This window comes from Suillus paluster (genome assembly GCF_016628075.1).
Source record: "Suillus paluster strain FC165 chromosome Unknown EDB91scaffold_8, whole genome shotgun sequence".
NCBI classification, from domain to species: domain Eukaryota; kingdom Fungi; phylum Basidiomycota; class Agaricomycetes; order Boletales; family Suillaceae; genus Suillus; species Suillus paluster.
Window position 1 is genome coordinate 101,683 of NW_024537568.1, and position 17,557 is coordinate 119,239.

General features: G+C 46.4%; 7 protein-coding genes across 7 annotated transcripts; 2 read left to right on the forward strand and 5 right to left on the reverse strand.

Moving 5' to 3' along the window:
• Window positions 1-220: 220 nt before the first annotated feature.
• On the forward strand, window positions 221-1,248 carry EDB91DRAFT_1334339 (uncharacterized protein; the record flags this gene model as incomplete). Its single annotated transcript, XM_041325445.1, has 3 exons — window positions 221-608; window positions 716-739; window positions 1,114-1,248. The coding sequence occupies 3 exons, from the start codon at window positions 221-223 to the stop codon at window positions 1,233-1,235; spliced, it is 534 nt and encodes a 177-aa protein (XP_041180864.1). The 3' UTR covers window positions 1,236-1,248.
• Window positions 1,249-1,774: 526 nt separating this feature from the next.
• Window positions 1,775-4,127, reverse strand: EDB91DRAFT_1334340 (uncharacterized protein; the record flags this gene model as incomplete). The annotated part of the gene is made up of 5 exons (XM_041325446.1): window positions 1,775-3,065; window positions 3,119-3,688; window positions 3,754-3,904; window positions 3,957-4,043; window positions 4,065-4,127. 5 exons carry the CDS (start codon window positions 4,125-4,127, stop codon window positions 2,161-2,163), a joined length of 1,776 nt encoding a protein of 591 aa, XP_041180865.1. The 3' UTR covers window positions 1,775-2,160.
• Window positions 4,128-4,250: 123 nt separating this feature from the next.
• Window positions 4,251-4,788, forward strand: EDB91DRAFT_1078989 (uncharacterized protein; the record flags this gene model as incomplete). The annotated part of the gene is made up of 4 exons (XM_041315070.1): window positions 4,251-4,339; window positions 4,417-4,561; window positions 4,616-4,734; window positions 4,767-4,788. The coding sequence occupies 4 exons, from the start codon at window positions 4,251-4,253 to the stop codon at window positions 4,786-4,788; spliced, it is 375 nt and encodes a 124-aa protein (XP_041180866.1).
• A 1,573-nt stretch (window positions 4,789-6,361) lies between these two features.
• EDB91DRAFT_1078990 (uncharacterized protein) lies at window positions 6,362-7,367 on the reverse strand (the record flags this gene model as incomplete). Its single annotated transcript, XM_041315071.1, has 6 exons — window positions 6,362-6,521; window positions 6,587-6,658; window positions 6,728-6,762; window positions 6,815-6,985; window positions 7,037-7,060; window positions 7,125-7,367. 6 exons carry the CDS (start codon window positions 7,365-7,367, stop codon window positions 6,362-6,364), a joined length of 705 nt encoding a protein of 234 aa, XP_041180867.1.
• A 2,115-nt stretch (window positions 7,368-9,482) lies between these two features.
• EDB91DRAFT_1047654 (uncharacterized protein) lies at window positions 9,483-9,932 on the reverse strand (the record flags this gene model as incomplete). Its single annotated transcript, XM_041313337.1, has 1 exon — window positions 9,483-9,932. A coding segment is annotated over one exon (450 nt), but the record flags the coding sequence as incomplete, so codon positions are not given.
• Window positions 9,933-10,781: 849 nt separating this feature from the next.
• Window positions 10,782-13,096, reverse strand: EDB91DRAFT_1244664 (uncharacterized protein; the record flags this gene model as incomplete). The annotated part of the gene is made up of 3 exons (XM_041322432.1): window positions 10,782-11,163; window positions 11,943-12,284; window positions 12,369-13,096. 3 exons carry the CDS (start codon window positions 13,094-13,096, stop codon window positions 10,782-10,784), a joined length of 1,452 nt encoding a protein of 483 aa, XP_041180869.1.
• Window positions 13,097-16,351: 3,255 nt separating this feature from the next.
• Window positions 16,352-17,179, reverse strand: EDB91DRAFT_1244666 (uncharacterized protein; the record flags this gene model as incomplete). Its single annotated transcript, XM_041322433.1, has 4 exons — window positions 16,352-16,387; window positions 16,423-16,452; window positions 16,508-16,606; window positions 16,652-17,179. The coding sequence occupies 4 exons, from the start codon at window positions 17,177-17,179 to the stop codon at window positions 16,352-16,354; spliced, it is 693 nt and encodes a 230-aa protein (XP_041180870.1).
• Between the last annotated feature and the right edge of the window lie 378 nt (window positions 17,180-17,557).

The window sequence follows — 17,557 nt, forward strand, 5'->3', positions numbered from 1 at the left end:
TAAATAGTAAAAATTGAAGGACAACAAGGGATTTTGGGATTTTTGTGGGGAAAAGAGAAAAGAGAACACCAAGCAAGTAGAAAAATGTGAAAAATGCAAAATGCAAAAATGTGAAAATGCAAAATTGCGAAAATATAAAGATGGGAAAATTTGGCAATGGGTAAACAGAGGAATGGGAAGATGGAGAATGGAGAAATGGGGTGAATAGGAAGATGGGAGGATGGGAGGACAAGAGGAGGACAAGAGGACACAATGGGAGGATGAGAGGGCTACAGGAGGACAAGAGGATGGGAGGACAAGAGGAGGACAGGACAATGGGACATGGGACAATGGGACACGGGAGAACAGGACAACAGGACACAGGAGATGGGACATGGGAGAACAGGACACGGGACATGGGACACAGGACAATGGGACACGGGAGAACAGGACAACGGGACATGGGACACAGGACAATGGGACACGGGAGAACAGGACAATGGGATATGGGACACGGGACAATGGGACACGGGACAACAAGACACGGGACATGGGACAATGGGACAACAGGACACAGGACAACAAGACATGGGACAATGGGACATGGGACAAGATAATTGGGAGGAAGTGTATGAGTCAATAGCATGACACAAACAGTTTGTGCAACATCCCATAACTAAAACAAAACTATATAATGTAAGAAATTATTGATTTGTTATAATTAAATAATATGTAGACACAGTGAGACAAGGCACCAAAGGTGCCTCCAGCAGAGCACAAAGTGCTCTGCTTGCTTCCTGTGCCGAAGGCACAACGGGCTTGGGCTAGTCATAGTATTATGGGAGACCGGTTTTGTGGCTGTGTGTGGGAGACGCATATTTCGCTAAGGCCACATGGGAACGCTTAGCTCGCTTAAACCTTGATTTAGAAATTTCGCGTGGTTCTGTCAATCGGAGTTTCAATTTCAAAAAACCGTTCTCCCTTACTATACGACCTCACTGTCCAAAATTGGTTATATGTAAAAATTGAGCCACAACAAGGGGAGGAACACCAAGCAAATAGAAAAATGTGAAAACAACAATGATGTATATATGTACTGTAATTCTGTATACATAAAAATGCGAAAATATAAAGATAGGAAAAATGGGCAATGGGTAAACATGGGAATGGGAAGGTGGAGAATGGAGAAATGGGGTGAATGGGGAGATGGGACACGGGAGATGGGAGACAGGAGACAGGAGGGAGATAGGAAATGAGAAATGAGAAATGGGAAAGCAGAAAATAGGACAGAGACACGGGAGAATTTTTTGGGAAGGGCAAGAGTCAACAGCAAGACACAAACAGTGAGACTGAAGTTTACCTGGGACACTGGCTTGCATCCCGCTGGCTGAGGTACGAGGCCACAGGATTGCAAGCCAGTGTCCCAGGTAAACTTCAGTCTCACTGTTTGTGTCTTGCTGTTGACTCTTGCCCTTCCCAAAAAATTCTCCCGTGTCCTCTGTCCTCAGAACTAAAATAAAAGTATATAGTATTTTGTAAATGTAATATGTAGACATGTGCCGAAGGCACAACGGGTGTGGGCTAGTTATGAATCAAAAGGCACTAGACACATGTTGCGACAAAAATGGATGTGGACCACGGGATAGAAAAATTTGCTTTGTGGATATCCAGCTTGTTCGGCTGATGCGGTGAAAGTGTCAAAGGAAGTAAATTTGCGCTGACCTACATAGATCCAGCCATGTCGCACTTGGGAAAATCATAGTGACCGCCGCAACTCCACGCGGTAAACTTTATAAACTCATCTCGGATTTGATCAGGAGGTTCTAAGTAGTACTCTATGGCGAAATGGCGAACCAGGCCTCAAGACCTCAAGCAGAGTGAAACACCAAAACAAAGGTGACGGACCATCCTCGGTGAGTCAAATGTATATGCTATCTAGACTCGAAGTGTTTGATGCATAGGTTAGGGTTCCAGCCTACCGCCAAACCGCCTGGCAATCCTACCATCCTCTATCAACCAGGAACTTCCTGCCAGAGGCTGGTGGGATCAGCAAATGCGACAGAACTTTGGAGACTGATCTATGTCACTATTCTCTCAAAGTCACTGTATGATAGCTTTGTGAAAAACAAAACAGACTGGTATTAACTTTTGTACAACAAATTATGAATCAATCTGCGTGAATCATAGAATGTCCATTGCCGACTCTTCACCAGTAGAAATACGGCGGCGCTTTGCAGCCATCTCCCGATCATCTTCCTGAGTATGAAATAGATATTTCAGCATATCCAAGTCATGCTCCGCCATAATCTTCTCCCCATCCGACGCACCATCAGGACGTCGAATATCCTTCCGATTAACATACATAGGATAACGAGCCTTTTCGGTCAGTCCAGCCCAATTGAAATCGAGCAGCATGAAGTCTTTATTGTTGTCCCTCACAGCGAAATTCATATCCCGAAGGTCGCCATGAACGTAGCCGACAGCGTGTAACTTCTTGATAAGAGACGTGATGGCCTCCTTCAGCGGCTGGCGGTCCGAAACAGCCATCGCACTCAGCAATCGATATGAGCCAGGCCGTTGCGCGGAGCGACCATCATCAATATCAAGCACATCCATAACCACCATATTCCAGCCACCGGCTAAAGTGTTGTAGGCGATAAGGTTCGGAGCGTGCCCCTTTCCCGCACAGAAGTCGTGGGCCTCACGGGAATAGTGCCTGACAAACTTGATACATATCTTTCTCCCACTCCTAGCCGCATCGCCGACCGTTTTCCCGAAGAAGATAAGTCGATCCCTGAGGCTCTGAGTTTCATCATACGAGAATTGCTGAATGTGATCTCCTGAATGGGTATAATGCCGAGGATAGGGAAATCCTAGAGATGCATCCTTGTCTTCGAGGAGGGGAATTGGTTGGGAGTACAGCTTTCCGAGTTTCTCGGTGGCGATTTTCAGAGCTCCGAAAGTACGAGCCGCCATCACTTGCATAGGGAGGTCTGTTATATGACAAAACGGAGGAATGATGGGGGCCAGGACATCACATTGGACCTTTTCGATGAAAACAGAGCCAGCAAAGCCAATGCAGGCGCCTAGTTGTGGTCAATAAAGCACTTTAGCAATGAATTTGATCAAATGAACTAACCGAACACAATGATATGGATGCATGGAATCACAGACCGGAGCCTCACTATCTCAATCTGCGAGTTTTCCAAAAACTTCCGGTAGTGCAACATTGCCTCTGCGAATGGTTCGGCACCGCCGCTTCCGATCTCGTTCTTCCCCTCTATTATCACCTGCACAAACTGTCTGTTGGGGGACAAAAGATGTCCGTCTGTCATATATTTTGTGGGGCCAATCATAGAAGCCTCGAGTGGAATACCGTAGTTGCAGAGCAGTTGCCTGAATACATTCATCCGTGTGAGCTCATCGGGATAGAAGGAGGACATATTTTCCGAAAGTTGCAAAACAAAGTCGTTATCGTAGGCAGTTGGTTGATAATTTTGACAATCATCCACGAATTCGGTGAAGATACGTTCAAGAAGAGTAACTGGAAGAGAGTCCGTGGCTCTGCGAGGACGATTGCAAAGGTACTCTTCCTTCTCCTGTGTTGCAGAGAATGCGGCCAATTTTGCACCAGCTGACGGAGGACCTGTGCTCTTCTGGAGATAAGTCGATCGTTGACCAACAACTGGAATCTGTGGCACCACAGAAACTAGGAACCAGACGCGATGGTGATCAGTGTTCAAGGAATGGGTGGCAAAATGACAAACAACTCACCGGTATGCGGCGATTGGACAACAATATGCAGGTGATATTCGTCGGGTTGATGTTTAAAAACGTCGAGCAATTTAGTCACAGGTGATAAGAATTGCTCTGGTGTAAGATTGTCAAGACAGTCTTTGAGCGTCTCGTCGACAGGCAGGTTGACCTTCCAAAGTATCAGATCATCAGCATCCAATCGTAGGCATCAGATGACTCACCTGCTGTAGCTGGAGTCTATGAGCGGCAATATCATCAAATTCTGGCTTCTTCTTTTCCTTGATCAAGTTTTTAAGGTCCCCGACGGTCTGCGTGTCTCAAATGTCGACCGAGAAGATATGGTCTTGATTTTCGCCCAACACAAGGCACCGAAGTTTGTAGTTGGACTCCATCTGATATTGGGAACAAGAGTAATCGACGAGATTGCATTAAATTCTGGGAGTGGAGGGCGGGCGAAAATATGCGAGCGAGCGAGATAATTGTGGAAACGAGCGAGCGGGCTGTATGATGCAGTGATGAAGAAAATAGGGACGTTCAAAGTTGGGCGCCCACGCCCACCGCCTACGCCCACGACCCCTTCGCCCACGGCGTCGTCACCTAAAACGTAGTTTGCATAATTAGATAATACAAAAGTAATTGTAAAAAATTATTGTTTGTTACCTTCTACTCACCATCAATCAGATCTGCGCATATGGCGAAGAAGAAGGATAACGGCGTCACAATCCTGGAGATTGTCTGGACCAATGACTTGGTCTGGCAGCTATTGGCGCAGATTGAACTTTCGGAGAACAGAGTCGTGGTTCTAGGCAAACGGAAGAAGGGCAAGGTCAGTGAGTCAAAGTTGTCATATGTGATACAAGATATGATGTTTCTGTGCCAGAACACGTCAGGAGATAGCAAAGTGACGGTATATCAGCACATGGCGGCTGCCGTTTTCCCGCAATTGCACAGCCAGAATGCTGTTGCAATGGGGGACCGAGTCAAACAAAAGTACAAGTAGTGAGTGTTGCGCTTTTTTCACTATTTTCCAGCTTACAATTCTGCTCAGCTTAATGAAAAAATACAAGGTGCATGCTCGATGTCTCTGAACAACTGGTGAAGGGATCCAATCTGACGTGAACGGCAATGTCTCCGACAATGAATTTTTCGAATGCTATGTCCCCGCTGATGGACCCGACGCAACCACAACTCCGAAAGCACAGTGTATTTGGGGTATGTTACTATGTCCAGTACTGAGGCACCATTGCCGTATCTACCCATTCAATAGAGAGTGACAGCAAGCTGAGTCTGAACAGGTGCCTGTGCATTGTTGGAATTATTGGAAAAAACCGGATGACCTTCAATCAGATCGAGCAGGAGTTGAAATGTCATTGGAGAAACATGGAGCATGTGAATAAAGCGATTATGATCAGATGGTGATTTTGTGTATTCCCAAGCAAGGTGCAGGGTGCTGGCTTTTGCAACAGGGGAGCACTCTTGAAGACAACAAGTTTGTTGAATAGCAAGAATGCAAGATAAGTCGCAATGCTGCTGTGCTGCTGCCTCTTCGAGGGTCATATCTGGCTGACACAAAGTGCGAAGAACCATAAGCAAGAGATATGAGTGAAGGTATTGCTCGTGTGATGTTTGGAGATGTGCCATTGAGTGTAATGTGGTTTCGGTAGTGTTAAGTTATCATTGATTATATAATACATTCGTTCAAGTACAAAATGGGTAGTGGTATATGGGCGAGGGGGGTCGTGGGCGTAGGCGGTGGGTGTGGGCGCCCAACTTTGAACGTCCCTAATGAGAGGAAGAGGAAATGCTTGACGCTCAGCTGGACGTGTGGTGCCGGTTCCTTCCGGGGCATTCAGGAACCGGCATCTATCACATGGAATTAGGGTATGGCATCTGGTTGACAGGCAAATTAGGATGCTAATTTGCATTAATTTGTAGGTGAATTTAGGCAAATGCACGGGTTGGGGTAACCCGCGTGGGTTCAGGGTACGGGTACAGGTCTAGTGTTGGTGTACCCATACCCCTACCCGTACCCTTGGCACAGGTTTCGATGAAAATAGGTGCCGTGAGAAATAAAATAATGTTGTACACAGCCAGACAAAGTATCTACAAAGTACACTAGAGTTTCCATGCTCATCTCTGTTGGTCTGCACTTGGTGTGCCTGTTCACTTGTCTTCATTTGTCTCACCTGCTGACACTCATTTGCTGGTGTATAGGTGCACATTCGATGATCTATGTTGTTTCTTTGTTCTTGTCATTTGTCATCAGTGAACTGGTGGGAACATGAGAAGGACATATATTACAATATATAAGGGTCATTCAGAGTACATCAGCAAAAATGCGGTCTACAACATAGCACTACAGAGGCTACAGAGTATACATAGCTTGGTTGCAACCCCCCCCCCCCCCCCCCTCAACATAGTGCTATATATCACAGGCTATCTTACTTTTTGCACGATATTGCACCCTGTACCTTGCACTTTGACTATGTAGTCCTGCTATGTTGTCCTACATAGTCTACCATACCATGCAGCCAAAATCATAGTGACAGTATTTTGCTGCACTCAAATCATAGAAACAAAGACATCCATTCACTAGCTCAACTTAATCAAGTAAGCAGTTACTATTCTACTCGTGCTCGACTTCGTTATCTTCAGATTCACCATAAAACTCATCTGCATCATGACTCTCATTCCCGCCATCACCCGCCTGCATGTATTCCCAAATTGTGTTGGTTATCTCACCGTCAGACAGGAAGTCTCCATGTGCAACATCTGTCATATCCACTCTGGCGTGTGTCTGTAGTATGTAAGACATGGGGAGACTCGGACAAAATTATCGAAAGAGACTCACCTGCCATTGTCATTAATGTCATTGAGGATAGCATCAAGGATCCCATGGTCTTTAATCCATGTGTGGAACTTCCTAAGATTGGTGAGGTGTTTATCATATACATGTTTATACTCGCCACTCAAAAAGTTGATGTCAGTTTACTCTCCATCGGTCCATTCATCAACACAACATTCTGCCTGCAGTAGATGATGTCACACGTGCACCAAACAGTGAACATGCATGACTCACTGCAGTATATAACAAGGCTAGGGCGGGAATGGGAAACAGTGAGAAATACTTCTCAAACACGATGCCTTTGTCCCTCTTGTTCTGGTACCAGAGTAAATTGGCACCCTTTTCATTCAACCTCGTCCAATAGAGGCCACTGTGAGGGATGTTCTTCTTTTTGTGTCCGATGTCCTTTGAATCAAATGTAAGTGTGCGACAGAGTCCCATATATTGTTCACTCACCTCATAACACAATCCGAACTTGTCCTGCAGCTCACGTACAAGTCAGCGATTCTTAGACTTCACAGATTCTCTCGTGCTGCAGTCAAACCCAGCCTGCTTCTGGATGTCTCTCAACTACAAGTATGGGGTCTCCACAGTCATTGCACATGGCTCGATGGGGCAGGCCTGCAGAAGTGTGGGATGGCAATCCAGCCTTGTGTCGCAAATCTTCGATTTCACCTAACTCAGCTTCATCCACATCACCGCCATCCTGATTTCCAAGATGATCATCATACCGGTCGCTCAGCTCACGATAATCTCTCATTTCGACATCGTTCTGGGGATTGCACATGGTTTGCACCCACTTGCAATTTGGGGCCAGTGCGATATGTGCATTAAGATGGGAGTGAGTCTTGAAGGTTCTCTTGCAGGAAGGGCAGTGGATGGTGGTAGTAGACATGCTGACGCTAATTGCTGGAATAGCTGGAGAGATGAATTTGAACGATGTATGGGACACTTTGTCATCGGCGGAATTGACTGAAAGCCAAGGAATGTCGTCGTTCCAAGGTTCTCGACAAGAAACCACAAAGATTCTGGGAACGTCATTGTTTCAAGAGTCTGTTTAGATGACAGAAGGATTGAAGGAAGAGGAGCAAGTGTGGAGAAGGATGCCTACTGGATTGGGGATTGCCCCGTCACCTAAACATCACGTGACAGGAAAGAGTCATTTTGCTGATGCAAAGGAAACAACATGAGGGTAGTTTTCTTGTGGGGACTGCGAGTGAACGGTCAAGAAACAAGAGGGAGGTGTGAAAAGTCGATGCTAGAAGGTGCATCAGATTCGAGGTGATGTCTGTAGAGTATCCAAGGAACACCTGGCATTCTGGAGGTTTCAGCGAAAGGGAAGCGTGCTGATGAGAAGGCCTTCGACCTATCATAAGTGATCTAGCAGCAACTTTCGCAACCGAAGCCATCCTTAGACTGCTTCAAACTGGTATGGTCCTGTCCATACGATAGAAAGTCAGAAGGGACTACACACGAGATCCGCAATATATTAGTACTAACACCTCTGTGACGGCCGTAAAGTGCAGATTGAGTTCGTGCTTGAAGACTCAGAATGCCTAGAGCCCAGACGGCTGTTTGAAGACAATAGAGGACCTTGTGTGGAAAGCCAGGCCTTTCGCACAAGGTCGGGAGACTGAGTCGAATATGAATGTGATTATGATATAGGTGATGCGAGAAGCCAAAGAGCAAGCCAAGAGAGAAGCTACTTGGTATGGTCCTGTCCGTGCGATAGAAAGTCAGAAGGGACTACATGCAAGATTCGCAATATATTAGTACTAACACCTCTGTGACGGCCATGGAGTGCAGATTGAGTTCGTGCTCGAAGACTCAGAATGCCTAGAGCCCAGATGGCTGTTCGAAGACGATAGAGGACCTCATGCGGAAAGCCAGGCCTCTCACACAAGGTTGGGAGACTGAGTCGAATATGAATGTGATTATGATACAGGTGATGCGAGAAGCCAAAGAGCAAGCTGAGAGAGAAGCTACTTAAGAATCCGGGAATGTCGTTGTTCCAAGAATCCAAGTCAGTTGCAGAGGAGTTGGTTTAGAATCCACATTGGTTGGAACCCCAGGTTAACATCGATGTTCCATGTCCGAGGAGGTTCGAGGAGTGAAATTGAAAGAGAAATCAAGAGAGAAGCTACTTGGGTATCCGGGAACGTTGTTGTTCCAAGAATCCAACAGAGTCATGGATGAGATCTTGAAAAGCTGGTTTAGAATCTGGGAATGTCGTCATCCCAAGATTAATCCAAGCAAGTGAAAAGCAAGCAGTGGACAAGAGATCCACAAGAGATATCCAAATGGTAGCAACAATGGATAAATATGACATTATATAATCAAGCAAATCACAACTTGTTTAGATTATTTGTTATGTAGTATGACTAATACAAGCTCTAATAAAATATGTTTTAACTTCTACTGAAATTCGGGTGTGGTGAGGGGCAAATTGTAGGCTAAAAATTTGAGATTTTCATGTGCGCAGGCAAATACAGACGTAGTAATGCCTGGCTTCACTCATGCTGTGGAGACTCATATGACTAGAAAGAACTAAAAGACTTTAACTATGGCCTGCCACCCTGAGATGTGATCACTTGGAGAGACACTTTGGTATTATGGTCGATGATGCACATCTTGCAATCGACTTGTTGTTTGCCATTTCCTGTCTTGTATCTTGGGATACCATCACTGAGAATATTTTGGATGAAATACAAGATGCAATATCGATTTTATTTTCTAGCGTACAGAAACAAATGATAATATGCAAGAGTAATAGTAAGTACAATGATGTATGTAGTAGGTGCTGGCCTAAATCATGACCGTCATAAAGTTTCCCCCCCCCTCTCAGGTAATTCGTATTCTACTGATTATAGGTCCCAAGTTGGGGTGCGAACATTATCGTATCCTAATTTTTGAACAACTCTTGCACGTCCGACTTTGCTGGTTGAAAGGAAGTTTTCCAAGTTCTCTGGGATTTGGGTGCTTGAAGGTTCCCGGATGACAAGTTCGCCAGATGTAACTGGAACCACGCTTCATCAGCATCTGACCAAAACCCTTTCCACTTCTTGGAAGAATCCCAAAGGTCGTTGGGAGGCCAGCAACTCTCCGAGCCTGAATGACTATGACCCAGCAAAGTGTTTATTTCCTCGGGGGTTATGAAGTCTTCCCAAAGATTGCCGACCGATTTGCCACTTCCCCATAGCGTGACGGCTGAGGAGGGACCCGCCAACGCTTCTTGGACTAGTGTATTAGGGCCAAATTGCAAGGCCATGCACCACAGGATCCCTCCAAGCATGAGGAAATGGCGAGCAAATGGGTGATGGAGAAGTTCCCTAACCTGGGATGTGTATATGTTCCAGTATCCTGGATTTGTTAGATCAAATCCTTGAAACACGTTCCTCCTCAATAGATACGATGGTGTGACTGCCAGCTGTTGGGGCGCCGTGTTGGGTAACAGTGCAAAGACTCGGAACGGTGCCCCAGATCTTAGCAGAGTTTGTAAAGAGTCTGCTGGAAACGTGTTTGGGTTGAGAAGCTGATCGTAGATGACCCGGATGGCAGATCAGAACATTGTAGTCAAACACCCCAAACGCAGCACTGGAGCCGCAGGGAAGGTGATCCCCATTATGAACACTGGCCCATCGATCTGCAGCTCATCGGCCTGGTAAGATTCTGTGATAAGTGGTAGCTCCACTTCTGCTCGAACCGGGAGGATTTGAACTTGTGCCGGTGGGAGCTGTTGAGGTGGAGAGGGCTCAGGCACAAGGGGTGAGGCTGCAGGGAAAGTCATGATGACATCGTGAAGCCTCTGCATCAGGGTTGGGCGCAAGGACGTAGGGGGTGCCATCATCCGTGGTCTCTTATTCTCTCCAGCTCCAGATGGAGATGATACAAACGAGATCGTGCGCTTCTTCGAGCTGGAGGAATAATCATCAAGGAACACCAGGCATTTCTGATGATGTGGGGGTGGGAGGCATGAAGATGATGGTGCCAGCAGTGGAACTGTAACTGCAAGTGACGGTGATGGGGAGCGGGGTGAAACAGGAGTATAATCAGGTGCCTGAGGAGCTACATGAGAGCCAAATGAAAAGGGGACATTGTCTTCTTCTCCTAGGGAGACAGCGGATTCAGCCCCAGAGGATCTTGACCGCGCGCGAATGACGATGTTAGGCACCATTGCGTGCAGAGTCACTGAACATTGGCTTCAACTGTGCTTCTCAGGAATCAATGATTCTGTGGCAGTCACAGCAATCGATCCTGCTACTGCAAGTGAACCCTTTGTGATGGGTGCAGGTTCACTGTGCTCCGAAGTGGAGGGCTCTGCGGTAGGTGTTGCTGCTGCAGGAGAATCCTTTTTGGCAGGCCCAAGTCCGCTCTGCACTGAAGAAGAGGACTCCCCTGTCGTCAGGGCTAGCGTTGCTGCTGATGGGGTGGAAACCATCTTCACGTGTTCATCAATTTCGATGTTCTCAACTGTGTGAGTGGAGGAACTCACTGTTGGTTGAGCCGCCAGCTCAAGTGTATGGGCAGCCATCTCCTTTGTGTTGATGACAGCAGAAATGGGCTTCACGGTGTAGGGAGTATCCCTACACTAGGCTCGTATCCACCACTTTTCCGATGCATCAGGCGTCCATCTGACGTCCATCCGACACCTATCCATTCCATCCAATACACATCCGCTTTTCGGATGACATGCGGATACCTTCGGATCTCCTCCTATAGCTTGCGCATCCGACGCATCTGTCCTGTCCACGTCCATTCTACCTCATTGGTACGTACTCACACGCATTTTCTTGTTACTGACTGAACACAGACATATCTTCTCACACTCCAGTATTTTTTGGATAGCTTATGGCACGGTCTAGACTCGCTACCTATATATCTATGTTCCTTGAAAATACTGTACCCTATAAGCATGGAGGGTTTTGAAAAATACTTACTTCATGTAACTTCCTCCCACTTTTCCTGCACCTTACCAGAAGGTCGCTTTGACTTATACCCACTATCCATCCAACCTTTAATGAACTTCCTTTGACTTTGATTCGCATCCTGTCCGATCCGCAAGTGCCATCCACTCCATCCGACGAATCCGTACATTTCGCATCCTATCCGTTTCATCCGCTTTTGTGGATCTTTCATCCTATAGGGTCGCTTTAGACAGAGACTAGTATTCCCCAGTAGCAATCCCCTTAAGGGTCGAACGCACTTGTTCCCAAGCGAGGCAGCAGGCAGCCAAGACCCAACTGTGTAGTAGATTGATTTCTCACCAGCTGCACTTGTTGTACCCACAACAGTTCATCAGTTTCAAGATTCTTAGATGTGGGGTCGAGAAACTTACATTCGGTTGAGCCGCTATCCCAAGCACATAGGCAGCCACTGAGTCTCCTTTGCGCTGATGACAGATCCCACAGGCACAATGTATTCCTCATCTGCTCCTTCATACTTGTAGGCAACGAATACATCTCTCGTCAGTAGCCTCACATGTTCCACCATGCACCAATTCAACAGCTCCTTGTATGCATTTTTTGAGATTTCTTCCCATGTGTCGGTCTTGAACCTCCTGCTAGCTTTGAAGTACTTCGCCTTCTTTTGTGCAGGTGGAGGGACGGCTGGAGGATCCATAGAGTTGGCACTTTGCACCGCTGTAGACCGCTGCCATTCGACTTGAGTCCGCCTTATGTTCTGAATGAAGTCATAGTTGTTGGCCCTAAGTGCTCATGGGTCAAAAGGTCCAGCATCAGCAGGGAACCACTGGTAGTGTACGGGAACATCATGAGAGATGAGTTCATACAATTCCAAAATGAAAAAATCCATCCTCTTGAAATCCATGATGCATCCGACATGCCAACAGGAATCAAGGCCAGTGTTGGTCACCCTGAGTACATGCACCTGCAAGCCAGGGTGTGTGCGCCAACGCGGGTCTTGACGCAAGTTGTAGGCTATGAACCCATATTGGTCCAGTATGTGTCGGCGCGCGTCACCAACTTGTGCAGCTAACACCTCTTTGGATGGGAATGAGTTGTCTATCCAATCCAACCTCAACTCTGTGGGGATAATGTACTGAGGCTTGTAATCTGAAATGATTGCGCCAACGAGCATGTAAGCATTCGCTCGAGTTGCCAGAAGCTTAGTGCGCATCTCCAAAGATAAGTGCCAGCCTCCAGGCCCTGAAATCCCCCAATCACTCCCTAGAGGCCAGGCAGTAGTGATCCAACTGCTATCCGAGAACAGTTGAGTTTTTGGCAAGTCAGGAATGTATGGTCGGTATGACCTCGAGATGTCCCAGTGGTCTGGAGTGGTTGACCAGTCATGGTCTTGAAGGAATCTGTTGCTGAGCGTTTTGTCCGTTCTCTGGTCAGGTCGCGGAGGGGCTGGTCCTACCCTTGGGTGTATCGCATTAATGACTACCCAAACATACTCCTGACCATTGGTTTTCCTACTGGTCACTCTCCACCACGAAGATTGTTCGTCTACCAATCGCTGAAGTTGAGAATGTTGTCCTCTACGCGCATTGGACATCATGATAATGTCGGGGAGAACAAATCAACAAATTCATGACAAGTCACAGAAAGCCCAGGAACATTGTCGTTCCAAGGTTATTGACAAGGCTAACGTGGGGGGAGAATGAAGAAACAAATTCACAATGAGTGATTGAAAGCCCAGGAACATCGTCGTTCCAAGGTTATCAACAAGGCTAACATGAGGGGAGAATGAAGAAATGAATGGGCGATGAGTGACTGAAAGTATAGGAACATCATTGTTCCAAGAGTTTGTGTAGATGCAAAAGGTAAACTAAAGTGAGAGGGAAAGGCTTGCAGTCCATATATATCTGTCTCAGTGATTGCCAGTGAACAATAAGTAGTACAACATGATTTAGATCTAGATCCGGACTCCAGATATGATCCACTTTGCATCATGTGACTTATGACTGACCTGCGATTCAATGGCGTGCCAGTACTAGTATGGCTAAGGCTCCAACTGTTTCGGTCTATTTACTGTTTTAAACTGTATACCATTTATGTCTATTTACTACCGCTGATGTAGACAGTAAGTACGTGTATATAAACTGTTTACTCCCTCGTGACACGATGCTGAGATGATGACTATCTAATGAGTCCCCAACTTGGCAACAGAGATAATATGAGACACATTGGGCTTGCCGTCAAATCGCCAAGTTGACGAAGCAGACCTGAAATATTTGAAAATATGTGCACACACACAGATTTATCAGGCACCTGCTCCTACCACATTCTCGCAATGCAAACTTCACAAAGCATGTCTCAGGCAGATTTTGAGAGTGCTGACCTAGCAAAACTCGGTGTTCTCATTGATAACCTTCCCATGCTCTGTAATTCCTCACCTAGTTCTGTCCCTGAGGCAACAGACAGTGATTTAATTCACCGTGTCACCACCATCACTGGCGAAGATCCCTGGCATACTTTCAACTGTCGTTTTGACATCCTCTTCGGTGAGGATTGCCAGGATGATAAGGGCCATCTCTTTCACCTGAAGCGAAGCCCCTTAGGCATGGGTGCTGTCTGCACGTACCTCAACGGCCTCATAATCTGAAATAGACCTGAGATGAGGTGAGTTAATGTAAATGGTTGGTCAATGTGGCAGAGAAGTTTGGAAGTTAGATAGTAGCACTTCTATTGAATCTTGTGTGATTGGGGATCTGGTTGTTTTGCGGGTGTTGAGTTTATAAGTTGGAGAGGTTGTCCTAGATGAAGGTGAGGTGCTTGCACCAATGCTGATGCTCCTGCGTCCGCTGGGCATCTGGATGGGGTGAGTGTTGAGAGTATCCGGATAGCATGTGTGTATTGTGCTTGGATGTTGAAGATTCTGAGTGCACCTAGGCACTGTGGAGCGTCTTTAGCACTGTTGAGCATGACATTGGGTGTTGATTTTCTGCTTGTCAGTTTTGGAGCAGGTGTGCGAGGAATTGTCATTGATAAGACTGATGAGAGGTATCGGCCCACAGCCAGAAACCCTGACGCAAAGCTTGACAAACAGATCTGACGTTCAGGCTGATTAGGGTGCTCCTTGAGAAGTTCTTCGAAGCGGTCAAAATATTACAGCCATTTGCAATTGTAATGGTACTGGCACCTCAATGTAAAACAGATGATAACAGAATGACCAGTGTTGGACCAGTGTATTGGCTCCTTGGCTTGACAACATTGCCAGTCTCGTTGTAGAGCTTCTTGATTCTATAAAATGTCATGCAGGAGAAGCCAATACAGTCAAGGATCTCGCTGAGTCTAAGAATTCCTTGTTCATGCAGGCAAATAGCTGTGAGCTTCAAATTGGACAAGATCTTTCTGTTGCCCATGATATTGATGATTGTGGTATGCAAGTATTGTAAAATTTATGCTAAGTCTTTTTTTGGTCTATGTCATCTTTCATTTTACATTGAGGCGCCAGTACCATTACATATGCAAACAGCTGTAATACTATACTACCTTGACATGTGTCATTCAACGTGGCCAGCTGTCGAAATTTTTAGACAAAGTCACGCCATGCATTCAAACATTGATGACAGGACCACCAGTAAGTATTGCGAGGGGGGAGCAAAATCAATTATCTGCGATGTTGTACAAAAGCTATGGGAAGTATATCATCATTTGAATAGATGTGCAAAAGACGTAGGAATGATGTCATCAAACAAGCAAATTGTGAACAGGACAATGCATGAGCAAGAGAGAGAAATTGTTCATACCAACCCCTAAGCTGCCCTGGTCCTCTTCGTAGATCCAGACCCTCCAGTGGTCACTTCATCTGCTTCCACTTTGCGCTTGAGGATATTTTGATGACATTCAGCATAAAGTGTGTCCTGTTTGCCTTGTGCTGACAATAATCTCATCAGCAAGAAAATCCCAATTGTTCAGTGGTTTCGGAGGAGACCATGCATGAATAAGATCAAAGGCGGCATCCTCAACCTTGCTGGAAAACAAATGAATGTCGAATAGGTCAATTTGTCGATGATAATAAGAAAAATGTACTGTGGAAACCTGACTTTAATCAGGGAGACGACCCAGTCTCTAATCCTCTCCAAGGTACGCCGAAAAACGTGGTCAACGTCTTCAAGACCATCTGTCATATACTTGATCCGACCGCCCTAATATCAATATCTGCTCTGCTTTCTGACCCCCTCCACTCCATTCATTCTCTGCTCTGCCCAATCACAAGTCCGCATTCCGCCCTACGCTTCCGCTCAACCACTCAACCGGTCCCCTTCCATAATCTCTCCATTCAACTGGACCTCTTTCCCCTTTTAGACATATGCTTTCCCCTTTGGTACACAGACCCTTACTTCCGGATCACTGGTAATTCCTTTTACCGCTCGATCACTGATCCGACACATACATATTGATATCCGCCCCGACTTATATCTTTCCTATGTAAAGTACTTACAAATTATATCCTTGGTACATAGCTTTACAACACAGTTATCCTGGTCACTGCCTCATACATAGAAGTATATAACATATCATGTACTTAGATATTTTCCCCCAGTCTTAATATTACTTGTCTTCTCGCAGTTACCTCTTGTGAGAATTCTCAGTAGGACCTTGCCTCCTCTGGACACAAGTCTTGACTTGTTGTCACCTCCGACCCTCCGACCCTCCGACCCTCCGACTCTCCGCTCCGACTTAGAGCCGTGCTCTAAGTCTTCCTCTTATTACTCCGCCCCTATCAATATCCTCCTTTACCCCTTCTCCTATCCTCTGCATTATTCCCCACCATCTCCACTCCTACCAAAAGTTCCCCCTGTGTCTATCCACCATCCGCATCGCTCCCCGCCTTTCCGCTCTGCTCCTGGTCAGTCTGCCACTAGCAGCTCTTACTCCCCGACCCTCAAAGCGGACCCAAGTGGTCTACTCGTCCTACCGTCAGACAATGTCGGACCTGCTCCAAATTCAGGGCACGTACTTGGCTAAGGGCGCAGCGCAAGAGCTGAAGCCAAGCCCTGACCCCTCTGCCTCTTGAGCCGGCATGGTACCTAACACCATCACACTCAGGAAACAAGTCCTGTAATCGGTCAGAAGATGGACTGAAGGAGGGGATTAATCATACTGCTGTTGCGCAGAGATCAGGATCCTTCTCATCAATATTGAAGCTGCCGTCAGGGTGGCGAAGCCACATTGTGATCGTCATGGTAATGGGATGCTGCCAGACGTGATGAAACATTTTCATGACAGTAGGGTCCTCAGCATCGGTGGCTGTGTGCGACAGCCACTGCGAGAATGTTAAGACTGATGGGTGTTCTTCTAAGACCTCTACCGCCTCTGACCCTGACCGGGGCCCCTCATGCTTCTTTGACTCTTTCACATTGATTGATGAGATGGCGAGGAGATCCTTGCGATTCGCCATGAAGCTGCCGAGTCTCTTAATTGCTGATTTCTTCATCTGTGAGACGCTGATCTCAGTGGCCCACAGTGGGATACAATCACCATCCAGGTCCTTGTATTCCATCAACATATCCGGCACTCCAAGTTTGAGACCAATGGTGCTCAGAAGATGAACGTCAGTTTGGATGCGGATATGCCCAAAACGGTAGGGGATGCCTATCGACCCCATGGTGCCGAGCAGTGTGGCACTCATCGGGGTAAGGTACGCTTGATGAAGTCAGTTATGCAGGGTGGCAGTAAGGAGTTTCAGTTCATCAGTGTATACCAGTCTGATGGAGGTAAATAGATGAGCTCAAGATTAGACAGATATGGATATACGGGAGTACTTACTTGCGTATTACTTTATCTCTATCTTCATCTTCATCTTCATTGATGGCATCTAAAACATAAAGATAATTGTCTTTCGACACATTGAAGAATTCCTGTGGAGCTTGAGCCAAATGAAGTGCCAATGATCAGCATAATATAGGCAAGTAAAATGATTGATTCATGCAATGGAATGTATAGGAACCCTCTTGATACTCATCTTAACTTTCTGTGCTGTATTGATGGTCCAATAAGTTACATCTTG